The 19,379-nt window shown below is 41.8% G+C and overlaps 2 protein-coding genes across 3 annotated transcripts; one reads left to right on the top strand and one right to left on the bottom strand.

Annotated features, from left to right (window-relative positions):
• Window positions 1–11,701: 11,701 nt before the first annotated feature.
• LOC123396642 lies at window positions 11,702–12,226 on the bottom strand. The gene has a single exon (XM_045091521.1). It carries the CDS (start codon window positions 12,224–12,226, stop codon window positions 11,702–11,704), a length of 525 nt encoding a protein of 174 aa, XP_044947456.1.
• A 291-nt stretch (window positions 12,227–12,517) lies between these two features.
• On the top strand, window positions 12,518–18,967 carry LOC123395659 (glutamine--fructose-6-phosphate aminotransferase [isomerizing] 2-like). 2 transcript variants are annotated; one of them, XM_045090684.1, is made up of 12 exons: window positions 12,518–12,595; window positions 12,699–13,119; window positions 13,542–13,714; window positions 14,295–14,406; window positions 15,136–15,275; window positions 16,599–16,760; window positions 17,084–17,405; window positions 17,538–17,788; window positions 17,872–17,986; window positions 18,081–18,336; window positions 18,417–18,585; window positions 18,683–18,967. In XM_045090684.1, the coding sequence occupies exons 2-12, from the start codon at window positions 12,873–12,875 to the stop codon at window positions 18,764–18,766; spliced, it is 2,031 nt and encodes a 676-aa protein (XP_044946619.1). In that variant the 5' UTR covers window positions 12,518–12,595; window positions 12,699–12,872; the 3' UTR covers window positions 18,767–18,967. The 2 variants fall into 2 exon arrangements, with proteins under 2 accessions (XP_044946619.1, XP_044946618.1); XM_045090683.1 differs by having other exon boundaries at window positions 12,574–13,119.
• The last annotated feature ends 412 nt before the right edge of the window (window positions 18,968–19,379 follow it).

The following is a 19,379-nucleotide window of genomic DNA, read 5'->3' as shown; positions in this document are numbered from 1 at the left end:
TTCTGTTCGCTTGTGTGCCATGTGCCTTCAATATGCTTGCATCTTCGCTTGCTGAAAATCTAGTGATATGGATCCTCATCCACTTGCTAATCTCTTTAAGAGATCCAATTATGTTGATTCAATTGCTAGTGAGTTGAGTGCACTTGACTATCTTTATGGAGTTTTGCTTGAGATGCGTGAATCTAAAAATTGTGAGGAAGAAATTTATGAAGTGATTCACGATGGCTCCTTGATTGAAAAGCATGATTGCAATGGTTTTGCTATAAATTCTATTAGTGACAATCATGCTAAAAATATGCAAAACCCTAAGCTTGGGGATGCTAGTTTTGCTATGTCCACTACTTGTTGCAATGATCATGAGTGGGGCGATGATTTTTCTTATGATCTTGAAAATTTGTTTAAGCCTCATGATGAATATGATATTTGCAATATTATTGAAAGTGGGTTTGGAGAAGTCATGACTTTAGTTGATGATAACCCTACTATTTTTGAAGAGCGTCAACTTTGCATGCATGTGGATCATGAAAAGAATATCCTATGTGATAGTTACATTGTTGAATTCGAATTTGATCCCACATGTAATTATTATGAGAGAGGAAAATATGGTGGTAGAAACTTTCATATCACTAAATCATCTCTCGTTATGTTGAGATTGCTATTGTCTCTTTCTTCGTCCTTGCATATGGTAACTATTGGTTGCCTTGAGAATATGTTTTCCTATAAAATGCCTATGCATAGGAAGTATGTTAGACTTATATGTGATTTTCACATGCTTTATGATGCTCTCGTTGTGCTTCAATTCTTGTCTTTTGTGTGAGCATCATTGAATTATCAATGCCTAGCTAAGGGCGTTAAACAATAGCGCTTGTTGGGAGGCAACCCAATGAATTTATCTTTTTCTTTCTGTTTTGTTGCGTCCACACTTTCACAATTCTGTTGTGATTGTGTTTTTTGTGTTTCTTTTTGTGTTTGAGCCAAGCAAAACCTTTATGACTAGTCTTGGTAATGGTTGTTTGATCTTGCTGGAAAAAGACAGAAACTTTTCGCTCACGAGATGTTTTTTCATTTTTATTCATAAAGAGCTTTTGAGTTGATTCTTTTTGCTACTGATTGATATGCTTTTTCCCCAGACCGTCGTAATTGTTCAGATTTTTTGAGGTACCAGAAGTATACGAAGTATACAGATTGCTACAGACTGGTCTGTTTTTGACAGATTCTGTTTTTGTTGAGTTGGTTGCTTGTTTTGATGAAACTATGGTTAGTATCGGGGGGTACTTGCCATGGAAAAGTGAGAATACAGTAGCCCCACACCAATATAGATGGATTCAGGTTTGCTACAGTACCAAAGGAAGTGGTAGTTTGTTTTCTTGTACTAATGGTATCACAAGTTTCTGTTTAAGTTTTGTGCTGTGAAGTTTTCAAGTTTTGGGTGACGTTCTCATGGACAAAGAGATAAGGAGTGGAAAGAGCTCAAGCTTGGGGATGTCCAAGGCCCCCCAAGCAAAATTCAAGGACACCAAAAAGCCTAAGCTTGGGGATGCCCCAGGAAGGCATCCCCTCTTTCTTCTTCAATCCATCGGTAACATTACTTGGAGCTATATTTTTATTCACCACATGATATGTGCTTTGCTTGGAGCGTCTTGTATCTTAGGAGTCTTTTCTTTTTGTTGTGTCACAATCATCCTTGCTGCACACCTTTTTGAGAGAGAGAGAGAGAGACATGCACTCATCGTGATTTTGCTAGAATGCTCATTGTGCTTCACTTATATCTTTTGAGCTAGATACTTTTGCTCATTGTGCTTCACTTATATCTTTTGAGCTAGATACTTTTGCTCATAGTGCTTCACTTATATCTTTTGAGCTAGATACTTTTGCTCTTGTGTTTCACTTATATCTTTAGAGCATGGCGGTGCGTGATTTGGTAGTTGTCTTATGCTATGAAAGTAGTCCCATGTGCTAGGTACCCAAAGAGGATGCAAAAACCTCCATCTTCATCTGCATTGAGTAGAAAGAGAAGTTTTGATTCCTCTCAATTAGTTTTGAGACGTGCATTCGGTAATATTAAAAGTTATGTTAGTAGGGTGTTGTGAATCTAGAGATACTTGTGTTGGAATTAGTGATTCCCGTAGCATGCACATATGGTGAACCGCTATGTTAGGAAGTCGGAGCATAATTGATCTAATGATTGTCATCCTTTGTGTTGAGGTCGAGATCGCGCGATGGTTTACAACTACCAACCCTTCCCCTTGGAGTATGCGTTTAGCACTTTGTTTTGATTACTAATAAAAACTTTTGCAACAAGTATGTGAGTTCTTTATGACTAATGTTGAGTCCATGGTATAGATGCACTTTCACCTTCCACCATTGCTAGCCTCTCTAGCGCCGCGCAATTCTCGCCGGTGCACAAACCCACCAAATTCCTTCCTCAAAACAGCCACCATACCTACCTACTATGGCATTTTCATAGCCATTCCGAGATGTATTGCCATGCAACTACCACCGTTCCGTCTCATGACTTGTGCCGTCACTCTCATATTGCCATTGCATGATCATACTAGATCGTTGCACATCCCGGTACACGAGGCATTTCCTATGGAGTCATCATCATTGTGATCTTTGAGCTTTGAGTAACTAAAAAGTGTGATGATCATCATTATTAGAGCATTGTCCCATGTGAGGAAATAAATAAAAAAGAGGCCAAAGAGCCCAAAAAGAAAAAAAAGAAAAAAAAAAGAAAAAAGAGCCCTAAGAGCCCAAATAAAAAAAAAGAGAAATGAGAGAAAAAGAGAGAAGGGACAATGCTACTATCTTTTTCCAGACTTGTGATTCATGTTAGCACCATGTTCTTTATGATTGAGAGCTTCTTACTTTGTCACTACCATACACTAGTGGGAATCTTCATTATATAACTTGGCTTGTATATTCCAATGATGGGCTTCCTCAAAATTGCCCTAGGTCTTCGTGAGCAAGCAAGTTGGATGCACACCCACTAGTTTTCCTCTTGAGCTTTCACATACTTATAGCTCTAGTGCATCTCTTGTATGACAATCCCTACCCATTCACATTGATATCTATTAATGGGCATCTCCATAGCCTATTGATACGTCGAGTCAGTGTGACCATCTCCTCCTTTTGTCTCACAACCACCACCACACTCTATTCCACCTATAGTGCTATATCCATGGCTCGCGCTCATGTATTGCGTGATAGTTATAAAAAGTTTGAGAAAGTAAGAGTGCGAAAAAAATTACTTGGCCAATTCCGGGGTTGTGCATGATTTACATTAGTTGTGTGAGGATGATGGAGCATAGCCAGACTATATGATTTTGTAGGGATAACTTTCTTTGGCCTTGTTATTTTGAAAGTTCATGATTACTTTGCTAGTTTTCTTGAAGTATTATTGTTTTCATGTCAATAGCAAACTATTGTTTCGAATCTTACGGATCTGAACATTCATGCCACGTGAAAGAAGTTGCAAAGGACAACTATGCTAGGTAGCATTCCACATCAAAAATTCATTCTTTTTCACTTCCCTACTCGAGGACGAGCAGGAGTTAAGCTTGGGGATGCTTGATACGTCTCTAACGTATCTATTATTTTTGATGGTTTCATGCTATTATCTTGTCAAACTTTGGATATTTTGCATGCCTTTTATTTATTTTCTGGGACTATCTTTTTTATTTAGTGCCAAGTGCTAGTTCTTGTTTTTTCCATGTTTTTACCCCTTTCAGAGGAGATTTTGAAACGGAGTCCAAACGGAAGAAAATCCCCGAAAAGATTTTTTCTGGAATGGAAGAAGATCGGGGGACTTGGGAGCCAAGCCAGAAGAGCCGCAGGGCCCCACAAGCCCCCTAGCTGCAGCGAGGGGGGCCGCGCCATGCAGGCTTGTGGGCCCCCTGAAGGTCCCCTGACCTAGATCTTGCGCCTATATATTCCCAAAAAAATTAGAGGACGATCGCAATCACTTTTCCGCCGCCGCAAGCTTCTGTCTCCGCAAGATCCCATCTGGGGCACGTCTTGGTGCCCTGCCGGAGGGGGGATTTGGACATCGAAGGCTTCTCCATAAACACCATGACCTCTCCGATGATGTGTGAGTAGTTCACCATAGACCTACGGGTCCATAGCTAGTAACTAGATGGCTTCTTCTCTCTCTTGGATCTTCAATACAAAGTTCTCCATGATCTTCATGGAGATCTATCCAATGTAATCTTCTTTTGTGGTGTGTTTCTCGAGATCCGATGAATTGTGGATTGATGATCAGATTATCTATGAATCTTATTTGAGTTTCTTCTGATCTCTCTTATGCATGATTTCATATCCTTGTAATTCTCTTCGAGTTGTGGGTTTTGTCTGGCCAACTAGATCTATGATTCTTGCAATGGGAGAAGTGCTTGGTTTTGGGTTCATACCGTGTGGTGACCTCACCCAGTGACAGAAGGGGTAGCGAGGCACGTATCGTGTTGTTGCCATCAAGGGTAAAAAGATGGGGTTTTTGTCATTGGTTTGAGATTATCCCTCTACATCATGTCATCTTGCTTAAAGCGTTACTCTGTTCGTCATGAACTCAATACACTAAATGCATGCTGGATAGCGGTCAATGTGTGGAGTAATAGTAGTAGATGCAGAAAGTATCGGTCTGCTTGTCTCGGACGTGATGCCTATATGCTAGATCATTGCCTTAGATATCGTCATGACTTTGTGCGGTTCTATCAATTTGTCAACAGTAATTTGTTCACCCACCGTAATACTTGCTATTTTGAGAGAAGCCTCTAGTGAATACTATGGCCCCCAGGGTCTACTCCACACCATATTTTCAGCCTTACACTTTTTAGTTCGTTGCACTTTCCGCCTTCAGATCTCACTTTGCAAACAATCTTGAAGGGATTGACAACCCCTTTGAAGCGTTGGGTGCAAGCTTGTTTGTGTTTGCGCAGGTACTCTGGACTTGACGAGACCCTCCTCCTAGATCGATACCTTGGTTCTCAAACTAAGGGAAATACTTACTGCTCCTGTGATGCATCACCCTTTCCTCTTCAAGGGAAAAACCAACGCAAGCCCAATCTCCGTCAACGTGTCAATTTTTGGCGCTGTTGTTTGAGAAGTAGCAACTACCCATTGAACTTCACTTATATCGTTTTGAGCACAGTGGTGTTGTTATCATGAAGAGATATGCTCTCATGCTTCACTTAGATTATTTTGAGAGTTAGTATAAAATTTTAAAAAATCCTCTCTTTCTTCACTTATATTATTTTGAGAGTTGAAAATTTTAAAGAAACTTTTGCTCTCGTTCTTCACTTATATTTGTTTAAGAGCTTGTCATTAGCAATGACAATTTGCTTTGAATGAAATTGGTCCCAAAGTGATAGATATCCAGGGAGATATAACAAAAACTTTCACGAAGATCATTGGATGTTAAACTTGATTCTTTGCAATAGTTTTTGCGATATGAAGATAGTGATATGTGAGTTGTGTTGATGAGTAATTATGCTTTAGCAAGAATATTGGTGTTAGGGTTTGTGATTCCCTATGCATGCACATGAAGTCAATAATTATGCTATGAAATTACATCCTACTTGTGCTGCATTATTTGGTGTTAGTTATGTTTGATGTTCGCTTATGATTGGTTTCGTTCCTTGGTTGGGCACTTCTCAATCTATTCGCTAGCATTCACTTGTACTAAGCGGGAATGTTGCTTGTGCATACAAATCCTAAACCCAAAGTTGTGCCAAATGAGTCCACCATACCTACCTATATGCGGTATTTCAGTTTCGTTCTAAGTAAATTTGTATGTGCCAACTCTAATATTGGAAATAAACTTATGTTTTCTGTGCCCATACCGCTCATGAAGCGGCGAGGGGTGGCCGATATCTTCCATGTTAAATAGGTTATTTTCAAGATGAGTGTTTATTCACTTGTCAATGCATGAGAGTATGGCGATAATAGGGATGCCTAGTCCCGAAATGCAAAGTAAAATTATCTTGTCAAATAATAAATTCCTTGGAAAGTGTTGGTATGGACGGTACCCGTGGATGCGGCTAGCCATGGAGTGTGAAAGAATGGTGAAAAGAGGAATAAACTTTATTTTCAGTTTGGGAGCCTCCTATGATTTGTTTAGCATGAAAGATATTGAAAACTCTTAGTCGTTTTCGTTGAGAGGAAAAGCATGCCATCCAAAATAATTGTATCTCTCAATTTACGCTTTGAGCTCTGGCACCTCTATAGATCTCTGCTTCCCTGTGCAAATGGCCTATCTATTTACTTTTATGCATTTTTTATTTTTTATTTGAGTCTTCATCTTCTCTTATAAAGCGCCAACTACGGAACACTATTATCATACTTGAGCATTGGATGTAGCTAATATGTGGGTGTGTTGCATAATGGATCAATTATTGAGGATGATGGGCTAGGGATAGCATTTTTTAGCGTTGATATTTTGAAAGACTCGGTTGCTTGTTGATATGCTTGAGTATTAAAGTTTTCACGTCAAATTATAGACTATTGCTTTGAATCATCTACAAGTCCATATGTCCATGCTATAAAGAAAAGAATATGATGAACATGTTAGCCAACATTCCACATCAAAAAAAATATTTTTATGATTTACATACTTGAGGACGAGCAGGAATTAAGCTTGGGGATGCTGATACGTCTCCAACGTATCTATTATTTTTTATTGTTCCATGCTGTTATATTATCATTCTTGGATGTTTTGCGATCATTTTATAGAAAGTTTATATCATTTATTGGGACTAACCTATTTACATAGTGCCAAGTGCCAGTTGCTGTTTTTTGCTTTTTTTTACGTCACAGAAAATCAATATCAAACGAAGTCCAAATGTCATGAAAATGTTTGGAGATTTTTTTCTGCCCAGAAGACATCCAGAGGACAAGGAAGCCAACCAGAGGAGGCCCATGCTGCCCACTAGGCGCTAGTGCGTGCCTGCCCCCTCGCGTGCCTAGTACCTAGTGGGTGCCTCGTGGCCCACCTTGGCATGATTCCAACGCCAAAAAAATCCCTATAAATAGAGAAACCTCCAGAAATAACCGTAGATGAGAAGTTCCACCACCGCAAGCCTCCATAGCCACGAAAAACCAATCGGGAGCCCGTTTTGGCAACCTGTCGGAGGGGGGATCATTTTCGGTGGGCATATTCATCATCCCGACGGAGGCCATGACGAGGAGGGAGTAGTCCACCCTCGGGGTTGAGGTTTGTACCAGTAGCTATGTGTTTATTCTCTCTCTCTCTCATGTTCTTGAGATGTCATGATCTTGATATATCACGGGCCTTGTTAATATAGTTGGATCATATGGTGTTTGTCCCATGCTATTGTTGTGATGAATTGAATCTTTCACTTTAAGATCTCATTACGTTGGATTGAATATTCAAGTTTGAGAGCACATGATGTATGTCTTGCATGCGGATACCTGTAGTAACATTGGGGTATTCAAGTGATTCACTTGATATATGTTGTGGCAACAACTTGCGGATTCCGGTGACCTTGGGGATCTAGGCATAGGGGTTGATTGCACATTTTCATACTATGTTCTCCGATAGAAATCTTGGGGTGCTCCTTGAAGTTCTTTGTGTTGGATCGAATATGAAGAATCTGAAATTGTTTGATGCATGTCGTATAATTAGCCCACGGATACTTGAGGTGACATTGGAGTATCTAGGTGACATTAGTGTTGATTGATATGTATCAATGGTGTTATTTTAGTACGGATTCTTGAATAGATTGATTGGAAATGATAACTTGTTATTTTAGTATGAACTCTTGGAAAGATTGACCGAAAATAATAACTTTGAGATGGTTTCGTAGCCTACAAACAATTTCTTCTTATGTTCTCCGCTAGATAGGAACTTTGGAGTGATTCTCTATCGCACATTGAGGGATTGTAATGTGATCCAATCATATTAGCATTGTTGAGAGATTGCACTAGCGAAAGTACAAACCCTAGGCCTTATTATCAAGCATTTATACAACTTTTTCTCGTTGTTTTACACTTGCTACCTTGTTGTTTTTATATTTCATATTACAAAAAACTAGATCTACTATCATTACCATACTTATATCACCATCTCTTTGCCAAACTAGTGCACCTATACAAATTACCTTTGTATTTGGTGTGTTGGGGACCGAAGAGACTTTTTATTATTTGGTTGCAGGGTTGTTTGAGAGAGACCATCTTCATCCTACACTTCCCACAGATTGATAAACCTTAGGTCATCCACTTGAGGGAAATTTGCTATTGTCCTACAAAACTCTGTGCTTGGAGGCCCAACACGAGTCTACGAGAACAAGTTATGTAGTACACATGAACAATGGTGAGCTCTCCCTCGACGAGAGACACAACAGTGACGAGCTTGCCTCGACAAGGTTACGCTCTGCTTCGATCTCTTGCTAGTTTCCTAGAAAGTAGTGTATCCGACGATGTGTTAAGGTATATATCCAATTTCTATGGTCCATAACAAGTTATAATAATAACTAGTGTCAACTAGTGTGTCATTCTGCTAGTACATTGTCAAATCGGTGCCAAATCTTGCCAAATAAATCTAGAGCTTGTGAGTGCCAAAATCAATATAAATTTGCCAATTTAGTGCCAAAATTTAGCAAATTAGTACCATTATTTTACCAAATAAGTGCAAAACTATTATCACAACAGTGTCAACTAGTGTGGTATTCTGGTAGTACATTGCCACGATCCTATATATTGCACATGTAGACCATGGCAAACTAGAGAGCCAAACTAAAAATTAGCTAGTTCCCTATATCACCGTTAGAAAGTCTTCATGCACATGCACCTAAGGTGCAGTGTTCTAGACCCACAATTGTCACCATTAAATTCTTTAATCGACTTGAAGAGCCTAACACCAAATCTCACCTCGAGGCATACAAGGTGAGAAACTATAACCTAGCCGTCCCAAGGAGGCAACATGGATCTAAGACAGATGTTCATCAACTCCGTTTCGATAGATGAACTCGAGGAGGATTGGATCCTAGAAGACTGGCTCGAATATGAAGCAAGCCATCCACTCGAACGATGTCCCTGTGAGAAAAAAAAACTAAAAATATTTGTCAGAGCCGTCGCACCAGGACCCCCCGGGCACCGACCGCCCTGGGCGCACAGGCAGAGGGAAGTTGAATCCATGGACTTGTCAGTAAAGGTGGGAGAGGATGAGTTCCCTAGACACCAAAGTCACGAGAGGGATAAGAGAAACCCTAACATGAAGATGTAAATCTCCTCCAAGGGATAACCTTTCGAACTGGCGTTAACCGACTCAGGGGTCCACCCTATTAGCCATTCTATTTCTGAGAAACCTAGATCCATGATTCGTGAGGTGCTTCTTTTAGTGGAAGTTTAATGAAAGACATGATCACGACCCATTCTATTAATAGAGAAGAAAACACATTTTTAGTAGACTCGAAGGCCATACAATTAGGAGCAAGAAGTACTCAACCTAGATCATTGCTAACACTATGTCTAAATGTCATGGCAATGACCATTGTGACATCATTCACCAACCCACACACCCACGCAACCGTGTTGTGCTTGTTATAAAAAAAATACACCTATTACGCCCGACGCAAATATTCTAGGATGTGTATGCCATAATTCCGTCAAGAGTTTCCCTCCACTATCTAGAGGAGAAGATCGTGAGGTGCTTATGTTAAGGGAAGCACAAGATAAATTGATGAGAAGACATCCCAATTTACAATTCGTGATGCAACACTAAGTTTATCATTTGGTTCACCCCCTATGACCATAGTCTCACTTTTGTTGAAGTTCATCCTCAGCCGACATCGATTAGGAACGCATCGGGAGAAACTTAATATTGATAATGCTGACCAGGTCGTTCTTAACAAGGATAAGAGTGTCGTTGTCATATTGTAAAATAGTGATCCACCATCTATAATACCCTGAGACCATCCCATGAATGTGACGAGGAATCTTCTTTTGTTTGGCCGACGTATTGTTATAGTCAATTATATAGTTGTATTAATCATATACTTTACAATAACATTTTGATTTTACCTTAGCTCACAAGACATGTTGTTTTTGAGTAGTCACCAACACGAGGCTAATAGAACTTGCTAGCTATGATAATCACCACTTGATGCGTGTGGACCTTCCTTAATATAAGACCCGAGTTAAAATAAAAACATCAATTAATTCGGCACATCTAAAAGATGTTCTACTTTTGTACAGATTTGCCAATTGATTATGGTGGCACAAAGGAGCATCGCGTTGCGAGAGGCCGACTAGGGGAGGGAGCGACGTCGTTGGTCGCAACATCTTCATCAAGGCCTCATCAGGACCGCACAAAACTCGGGGATGATGTGGCTGGCCGCAACATTGCCGGTGGAGGAGCGACAATAGATTGGCTGGTCCGGTCGAGGTATGTGTGATAGCCGACAACAAATTTGGTGTGTGAAGATTTAGAGGGCTAGTTGGGGGCAGTGACAACACGTTAGAGGCTCCGACTTGAATGATGTCGATTGGGTGTTGCAGGGGTTGGCGATCCGACCGATGATGCATGGGAGGGGCGAGGGCCTTTGTTCGGAGGAGGAAGAAATCATCTGTTGGGAGGAGAAAGAATTCAGGAGAAGGAAGAGGGTTCCGGGCAAAAACTTGTTATTATTATAGGCTGGCCCGCACCCCTTGCCTATGTAGCTCATGTCCTACAGGTCGGGCGTTCAAAACATTATGATCACTTATTATTATTATTATTTTTAAAATAATGAATAAATTGGTAGGAAAATTAAATAGGTCACCTCTTTTTTTATTGAGTGAATAGGTCACCTCTCCGAGGAATACACATGGAACTACCACATGTCACAGGTTCGAACCATCTTGACCGCTACTTTTGGAACCAGTAAGTAAACGCGTTGAAAAGTCAAAACCATTGTAATTTGAAAACAATTGAACAACATATAGGGAAACAGAACCTGTAACCTTTGCAAGGAATGAGACGGAACACAATGTACCCGATGCACCTTGGCTCGGTGACCGGACACTTCAAAACATTTAAACAGGTTTGGTATATTTTGCTCGATAAACACATATGTTGTCCAGATCACGAATCGCAATTACAAGGAATTGCGATGGGGCGCTTCAAAAACTTCAAACCATTTCGGCATTTTGCTAGCTCATTAAACACATCTATCATTGGATCAGGAAACACACGCGGTTAATCGACACGGTACTGTCCAGTAACCAAGACCCTCAAATCAACCTTGACATACAAGATCTAACAACAATCAAATAAATAGAACATATAGAAGGGGAATAATTCATTTCAATCAACAGCCAGTCAGATTTATGAATCAACTCGGTCTCGGTATATCTCCTACCCTCCAATTCGTCCCCTAATCGCTAAACTGTATGATGGCAAGAAATCAGATAATCATATACAAACTACAGATACCTCCTAGCAGTTTGTTATCACATCCTAGCCTAAGATTAATCAGCACTCCATCTACTCACAGGCCATCATTATGCCTTGCACGCATCAACAAACACACGATCGACCATCCTCCTCGAATCACCACCTCCTAACTAACCCGATCCTTGATTGAAAATTAATGAAGCAGCTAATCAATCCACGAGCTAGCACCAATCAAATTAACCATCTATAGCTACCAGCAAGCAAATGGAGACGATCCAGTCAATCAGATAGATGGATGGATGGATTTCAAGTCTACCACATGTTGGAGTAGTCCATGAGAGGCTTGCCCCGACACAGCTCCTCCAGATAGACGTACGACCTCGACGACGGCATCGGGAACGAGGTGTCCGCGGCGCCGGCGAGAGCGCCCGTGACGAAGAAGCCGAGCGAAGGGCTGAGCAGCGCCGACGAAGACGCTGCCTCCGGCTTGAAGTGCCTGCAGATCGCGGTCTGCTGGTCCCCCATGGCTTCCTGGTAGGGTGAGTACCCGGCGCCGCCATGGTTGCCGTTGGCCGTCGCCGCCGGCATGAAGAAGTAGTTGGGGCTCTGCATCTGCTGGTGCGACACCGGTGGCTCTATCTTGATAGTCCGATGCTCCGTGTCCGGCTCAAGCGGCCGAGCGGCGCTAGAGGTGGATCTCGAAGCGCGGGCGGCGAAGTCGTCGGCTCCAGACGGAGAGTCCATGAGCATCGGCAGGTCGGAGTTGTCGAGCAAGACCAGTAGCCGCCCTTCGTCGCCCAATTGTGCGTAGGGGAAGATGATGGTAGCGACAGCCATGTCGCACGCAAATGACTCAATCAGGGTTGGGAGAGGAGGGGAGGAGCGGTCGAGGGAAGTGGAGGGGCGGGGCAAGCGGCGTGAGAACGTGGGTTTGCAGAGACGAAAGACGAAGGATTAGCGGTGTTTCGTTAACAGGGTTTCGTTAGTGGATTATAGACCATTCGATTACTAATCAGACGGCTAATACGTGTAGTTGGATCTGCCTCTTCTTCTTTTTTTAGTGATGGTAGATGAAGCTTTGCAACGTGTTTGTTAAACATGGACACATGGCTCTAAAACTTAAGTCTTCTCACTTCACCCAAATCACGCCCTCCTCCCCACATCGCAGAGAAGAGAAGGCGACCCAATCCTCAATCTCCACAGCCGGTTCGTGATCGTCTCCCCTCCCACGCCGGCCGGCCGTCGGCACCCTCCGCCCTCCTGATTTCAGTTAAACCACTGACCTCTGACCCCCTCTTCCCGTTAGCAGGTGTCGCAACCCACACCAAACATATAAAACGTGCTCAAAGGAGGAGCCTCCGCCCAAAAGACGCGGCCTTTTCCTTCCTCCTTCCTCCTCCAGCTCGGTCGTTCGACTCCTCCCTCCGAGCCTCCACCGCCCGCCCTCCAGAAGCTCGCCCCAGCTCCGGCCCGCGCGCCGAGGATGTGCGGGATCTTCGCCTACCTCAACTACAATGTCTCGCGGGAGCGCCGCTACGTCCTCGAGGTGCTCCTCAACGGCCTCCGCCGCCTCGAGTACCGCGGCTACGACTCGTCCGGGATAGCGGTCGACGCCGACCTCCCGGCGTCGCCTGTGCCCGGCTCCGCGCCGGCTCCCTACGCCGGGGCGCCCCCGCTCGTGTACCGGCAGGAGGGCAAGATCGAGAACCTCGTGCGATCCGTCTACGCCGGTGAGCGCCGCTTTTCCGCCTCTGGTTGTGCTCAGGCCCGGTTCGCCTTCTAGGCGCTCCTTTCGGTCAGAGTAGGCATGGTTTTTTACTTTTTAGGCGGCCAAAGCTTCCGCAATTTGGATTCTGCTCTGCTCCGTTTTGGATTTGATGATGATCTTCGGGAGGGGAATTCTGCGGTCAGCACCTCGCATTTTGGCCCGGGATCTCATAGGCGTCAGCATTCCGGATCTTTCCAGATAATACACAATTCACCCCGTTAGGATCAAGTCAATTTTTTTAGATTTATTATGCCATCTGACAGTTATTGATGCAATTCGGCGCATGCTTTGGGTCAATTTTACTTATGCAAGTCCCACTTCCAAATTCTGCCACTTATCCTGTTGCACGGCAAGTGGATACTCAACTTCTGTTTTGCTCTTCAGAGGTTGATGAGAAGGATGTGAACTTGGATGCCGCATTCAATGTGCATGCTGGAATTGCTCACACCAGGTGGGCCACACATGGCGTGCCAGCCCCGAGGAACAGCCACCCACAATCTTCCGGCGCCGGTGACGAGTTTTTGGTCGTGCACAATGGCATCATCACAAACTATGAGGTTTGCTTACTCTGTTCTTATGATCTTGTATACAGGTTTTTTTACCAGGAGCATATAGTTTTTTTTTTTGTATATGTATAGTTCGATCTTGATCCTAGTTATCCTTACAGTTGTAGATGCACATGCATTGTGCATTATTGCCATTAGGATGACCTTGTGCTAGTGGACTTCTAAAATTTATTTATTTTTGGGCGGGAAGGACTATAATAAGTTTAATCTCCCGGTCCGCCACATGGGTTGTCTTCTTATCTCATATATTACTGCTAAACAGCAAAAGTATGTCCCAAAGAAAAAACAAACTAAACCGAGTTCAGTCGATTATTTAGTAACTGGAAATTTCAAGTGCCGTTACTCCAGTTTAAATGGTTCTTTAAATGTTTAAAGTAAACCATATTGGAATATGCAATATCATAATTCACAAGAAGATAATTTGTTTATCACACTTTTGTGGCTCGCAAGTATCTGAAACTTGTATGCATGATTATGATTAACCTTGTGATACAAGTATCGAATTAATATTGCATGGATAACATGATGCAATGATGTGTTCTAACTTGGTCTTTGTGATGTGTCTATACAGGTTCTGAAAGAGACACTTACTCGGCATGGGTTCACCTTTGAGTCTGATACCGACACAGAAGTCATCCCTAAGCTAGCAAAGTTTGTTTTTGATAAGGCTCATGATGGAGAAGGTATATATGTGCTTTATGATGTGATATTGTCGCTATAGCGGAAACTCACATGATATACTGTGCTCTGTAGTTTCTCATGAGTTTAATTGGAGCATTCTAGTAGGTATATATTTATCTAATTGCATGCACCGAACAAATTTGCCAAAAACCTCACCTGTTGGAGATAGGTGGTCAGGTGGACAACATATTTCAGCACTCACCCTGGCATCTTTGACTCTAGATTTTTAGTCATCAGAATGATGTAGCACAACTACTTGTACCATATTCAATGCAAGGCCTCTTGGCTTTACCATAGGACAGACCCAGTGCATAGAAGCTCCCACACAAGGTGGGGTCTGGGGAGGGATTATAGGAACCTAGTCTTACCTTTGCTACAGTGCAATGCAGAGAGGCTGGTTCAAACCTAGGACCTCTTCGCACAAGTGGGGAGTACTTCACCACTGTGCCAGGCCTGCCCTCGCCTCTTGGCTTTACCATATTGCAAAGATAATACTCCCTCCGTTCCTAAATATAAGTCTTTGTAGAGATTTCACTAGTGGACTACATACGGATGTATATAGACATACTTTAGAGTGTACATTCAATCATTTTGCTTCGTATGTAGACACATAGTGAAATCGTTTAAAAGACTTATATTTAGGAACGGAGGGAGTAGTTGCTTATTGAACATGTTGATATTTATTTTATTTAAAGTGACTTCTTTGTTCTTACAATTTATTGTTTTCACAGGTGATGTGACATTTAGCCAAGTTGTTAACGAAGTCATGAGGCAGCTTGAAGGCGCCTACGCCCTTATTTTTAAAAGTCCACACTACCCTAACGAACTGATCGCATGCAAACGAGGCAGCACACTGATACTTGGTGTCAACGTAAGCAAAAGAGTCCTTGTATCTTTTCTTGCTATTTGGTTGGTGCACCTCAAGAAGTTTTTCTTCTAATTTTGTCCTTGCAAGTTTTTATGGTATGCTCTGATTTTTTATTTATTTTTGCTCTTCAAGTTGACGTGTGCGGTATTACTGACCCTAACATGTTAACACATACCTTGTCGTATCTGCATGCTTGTGCCCGCTTGCTTCCAAAAATATGAAATGCGGAAAAACAGCAAAGAGACAATATAAAGCTTTACACCACAAAAAAACATAAAGCTTGAAGCAGGGTGTTAGTTCTACTTCTGCGCATATATGATCGGTATATGCCTTTTTGCCGTATGTATTTTATCGTGAAGGGGGACTACTCACAAGTTACACATCAACTACTCGATGAAGTAAATTACATGGCCAGCTGACTCATGTTTCATTCCACTTAACCCCTGCACAGTATATACTGGTTGCAGATTAGTTTTAATGTCCTTTTGGAGAAGTCTGTCTGTTTTATAGTGAGGATAATTTGGTAATAATTTTCGACGCGGCCTCTCTGCATTGCACTGTGCAGGGGTAAGGCTTGCCTCGAATAATCCTTCCCCAGATCACTGTTGTGTTGCTATGCTTTCTGTTTTTTGGTTAACGTGATCATATTGATCTTGTAATTCCGCTTATTTTCTTGCTATTTGGTTGGTGCACCTTAAGAAATTATTTTTCTAATTTTGTCCATGCAAGTTTTTATGGTATGCTCTGATTTTTGTTGTTCACTCTTCAAGTCATACAAAATTATTCTTCTAATTTTGTATGCTTTTTGACGTGCACAGTATTACCGACCCTAACATGTTAACACACACTTTGTCATTTCTGCATGCTTGTGGCCGCTTGCTTACAAAAATATGAAATGCGGAAAATCAGCACCATAAAGTTTCACCCCATGAAAAAATGAAGCCAGTTGCTAGTTCTGCTTTTGCATATATATGATCGGCATATGCCTTTTCGCCGTATGTTTTTATCGTGAAGGGGAACTACTCACAAGTTCCACATTAAGTACTCCATGTAGTAAATTACATGGCTAGTTGACACATGTTTCATTTCATTTGATCCCTGCACAGTATTACTGGTTTCAGATTGGTTTTAATGTCTTCTGGACAAGCCTGTCTGTTTTATAGTGAGGATAGTTTGGTAATGATTTACCTTTTTCTGTCAATCATTATGGTGTTGCTATTCTTTCCATTTTTTGGTTAACATGACCATGTAGATCTTGTAATTCCGCTTCTGTTGAGTTGAACTTTTATGTTGTACAAATAGTGACTCTTATTTCTGTATTTTCAGGAATTGAGTGGTCAAAAGAGCGGGAAATCATTCAATGATGTCAAAGCCCTGACAGCAAACGGAAAGCCTAAAGAGCTATTCTTCTCCAGTGATTTATGTGCTATAGTGGAGCATACCAAGAACTATTTAGCTATTGAAGATAATGAAATCGTTCATATCAAGGTACAGCTCAAGTGTTCTCTTAGTTAGTATGCATTCCTATCCATAATTGTTCTTTTCCCTCCTTTTTAGTACAAACGCTGTTTTCTTGATCGGCGTGGTTTTGAGAATATACTTTTGGAAAATATGCTACTATTCTTGCTTGCCTGCTACCATGCTCCAAGAAGAATGATTCACTACCTTAATCTTTTTCATTGTTGAACCTCCCTTTTCGGTGATTCCAAACTAAAGCCGAAGGCGTACTATCAGCTCCATTTCGTTTCTTCAATGAAGCTTGCACTTTATAGTTTATACCTACTCAAATTCTAACAATTTACATATTGCAGGATGGCAGTGTGTCTATCCTTAAGTTTGACCATGACAAAGAGAAGCCAGCATCTGTGCAACGAGCATTATCTGTGCTTGAGATGGAAGTTGAGCAAATAAAGAAAGGAAACTATGACCACTTCATGCAAAAAGAAATCCATGAACAACCACATTCACTGACGACAACGATGAGGGGTAGACTAAAGGATGGTGCAGTTCTTTTGGGTGGACTGAAGGAACACCTCAAAACAATTAGACGCAGTAGAAGAGTAGTCTTTATTGGCTGTGGTACTAGTTATAATGCTGCGTTAGCTGCGAGAACTTTTGTGGAAGAACTAACAGGTGAGTCAGTTCAGTTTGCCTGCTGCATCATCATTATGTGGAAGCTTTAGAAACGAAAACACTAATGCAATGCTTATTTAGGTAGTGACCTTTTAACGTGTATTTCTATCCTTTCAATTACTTTTGCATTAGGTATCCCTGTGACTATGGAGGTTGCAAGTGACTTGCTTGACAGACAAGGTCCCATCTATAGAGAGGATACTGCGGTTTTTGTTAGCCAGTCAGGGGAGACAGCAGATACCCTTCTTGCTCTTGATTATGCACTGGAAAATGGAGCACTTTGTGTTGGCATAACAAATACTGTTGGAAGCACACTCTCAAGAAGAACACATTGCGGAATTCACATCAACGCTGGTTGTGAGATTGGTGTTGCTAGCACTAAGGTAAGCTTTTCTGCATTCTCATCTTGCAGTACTTTTCAATTTTTTGGCATCTTGTTCCCTAACAGCCTTTGAAAATTGTGCAGGCATATACAAGTCAGATAGTAGTCATGGCAATGATGGCCTTGGCTATTGGATCTGACCAAATATCCACCCAAGTTAGAAGGGAAGCTATCATCAGTGGTCTTTTCAGTCTCCCAAGTATGATTTTACTTGAATCAACCATGTACTATGCACTCAATGGAAGTGCTATTTTCTGTTGACGTTTTAAAACGTATGCAACATCACCGTGCAGGCAATGCCAGTCAAGTTCTGAAACTTGACTCTGAAATGAAGGAGCTTGCCTCTTCTTTGATCGACTCGGAATCGCTCCTCGTGTTTGGAAGAGGTTATAACTATGCCACTGCCTTAGAGGGTGCTCTCAAAGTTAAGGAGGTTGCGCTGATGCATAGTGAAGGCATGTTTGCTGGTGAGATGAAGCACGGGCCGCTAGCCCTAGTGGATGAAAACCTTCCCATCATTGTCATTGCAACACGCGATGCATGCTTCAGGTAGTCGCTTTGAACAGAGCTTCTTGATCGGTTTTTGTTTCAAACGGAAAATACCTAATACTAATATTCTCCTTTTGCAGCAAGCAGCAGTCAGTGATCCAGCAGCTCCTCTCTCGCAAGGGGCGTCTGATCATAATGTGCTCAAAGGGAGATGCTTGTGCTGTCAATCCCGGCGGATCTTGCAGAGTGATTGAAGTTCCGCAGGTTGCGGACTGTCTCCAGCCAGTGATCAACATAATACCGTTACAGGTTAGTCCCAGCTTTCTTTTTTCTCTGGGTCAAATTTCGAATTCAATTTCTTACTACAGTTTGCCCACTGAAGAATGTTTTGTCATCTCTGCTTCAGTTGCTCGCATACCATCTTACGGTTCTTCGTGGATTCGATGTTGACCAACCAAGGAATCTGGCGAAGAGCGTGACCACTCAGTAAGTAGACGCAAAATATGCAGGGTCATAGCTCAGTCAGAAGTATTCAGGTGTTCTTCTGGAAAAGAAGAAAGAGTGCTGTAGCCGTGAATATCGTGATAGTGTATATTTGAGGAGGTTAGCATCATTGGCAGTCTGTTGATCAACTCGTTGTGAAAATGTATGAATGTTATTTGCAAAAAGAAAGCAGGTCATCTTTCATGTACGCTTTGCTTGTCGTAACCTATGATGATGCGTTGGCTCGTTGGAATTGCTCACATGTTGTAATCATTTTTTTCTCAAATACGCGCAAGCATGCATATCATATTAAAGAAGCCATATCATATTAAAGAAGCCGCAAAGAAGGCGGATTTACAACGCTAATCACAAGAATTAGCACACCCAGCCTGCCTACTACCCCTGACCCAAAATAAGGAAGTCCCAGGTGACTCAGTTTATACTCCTGTATCAAATAATTGTAGTTGGAAAGAATAAGTTTAGTTTTATCAAACTATAGTTATTTAGAGTACTAACTTAAATTTTTTTAGCATAAAGTTAAATCACTTATTTTAAGACTGAGGAAGTATGATACAAGCATTCTAGCCCAACCTCATGCCAATGACGATGAGGCAAGCCCC

Source organism: Hordeum vulgare, chromosome 5H (genome assembly GCF_904849725.1).
Source record: "Hordeum vulgare subsp. vulgare chromosome 5H, MorexV3_pseudomolecules_assembly, whole genome shotgun sequence".
Classification (NCBI taxonomy): Eukaryota; Viridiplantae; Streptophyta; class Magnoliopsida; order Poales; family Poaceae; genus Hordeum; species Hordeum vulgare.
This window is presented reverse-complemented; position numbering and strand designations above follow the sequence as displayed.

Excerpts from the sequence above, each read along its gene's own strand:
- LOC123396642 (XM_045091521.1), bottom strand. The coding sequence starts at position 12,226 with ATGGCTGTCGCTACCATCATCTTCCCCTACGCACAATTGGGCGACGAA.
- LOC123395659 (XM_045090684.1), top strand. The coding sequence starts at position 12,873 with ATGTGCGGGATCTTCGCCTACCTCAACTACAATGTCTCGCGGGAGCGC. Across the intron at positions 13,120-13,541 it reads CGTGCGATCCGTCTACGCCG|AGGTTGATGAGAAGGATGTG; the intron begins GTGAGCGCCGCT and ends TTTGCTCTTCAG. Across the intron at positions 17,789-17,871 it reads TTGGTGTTGCTAGCACTAAG|GCATATACAAGTCAGATAGT; the intron begins GTAAGCTTTTCT and ends AAAATTGTGCAG.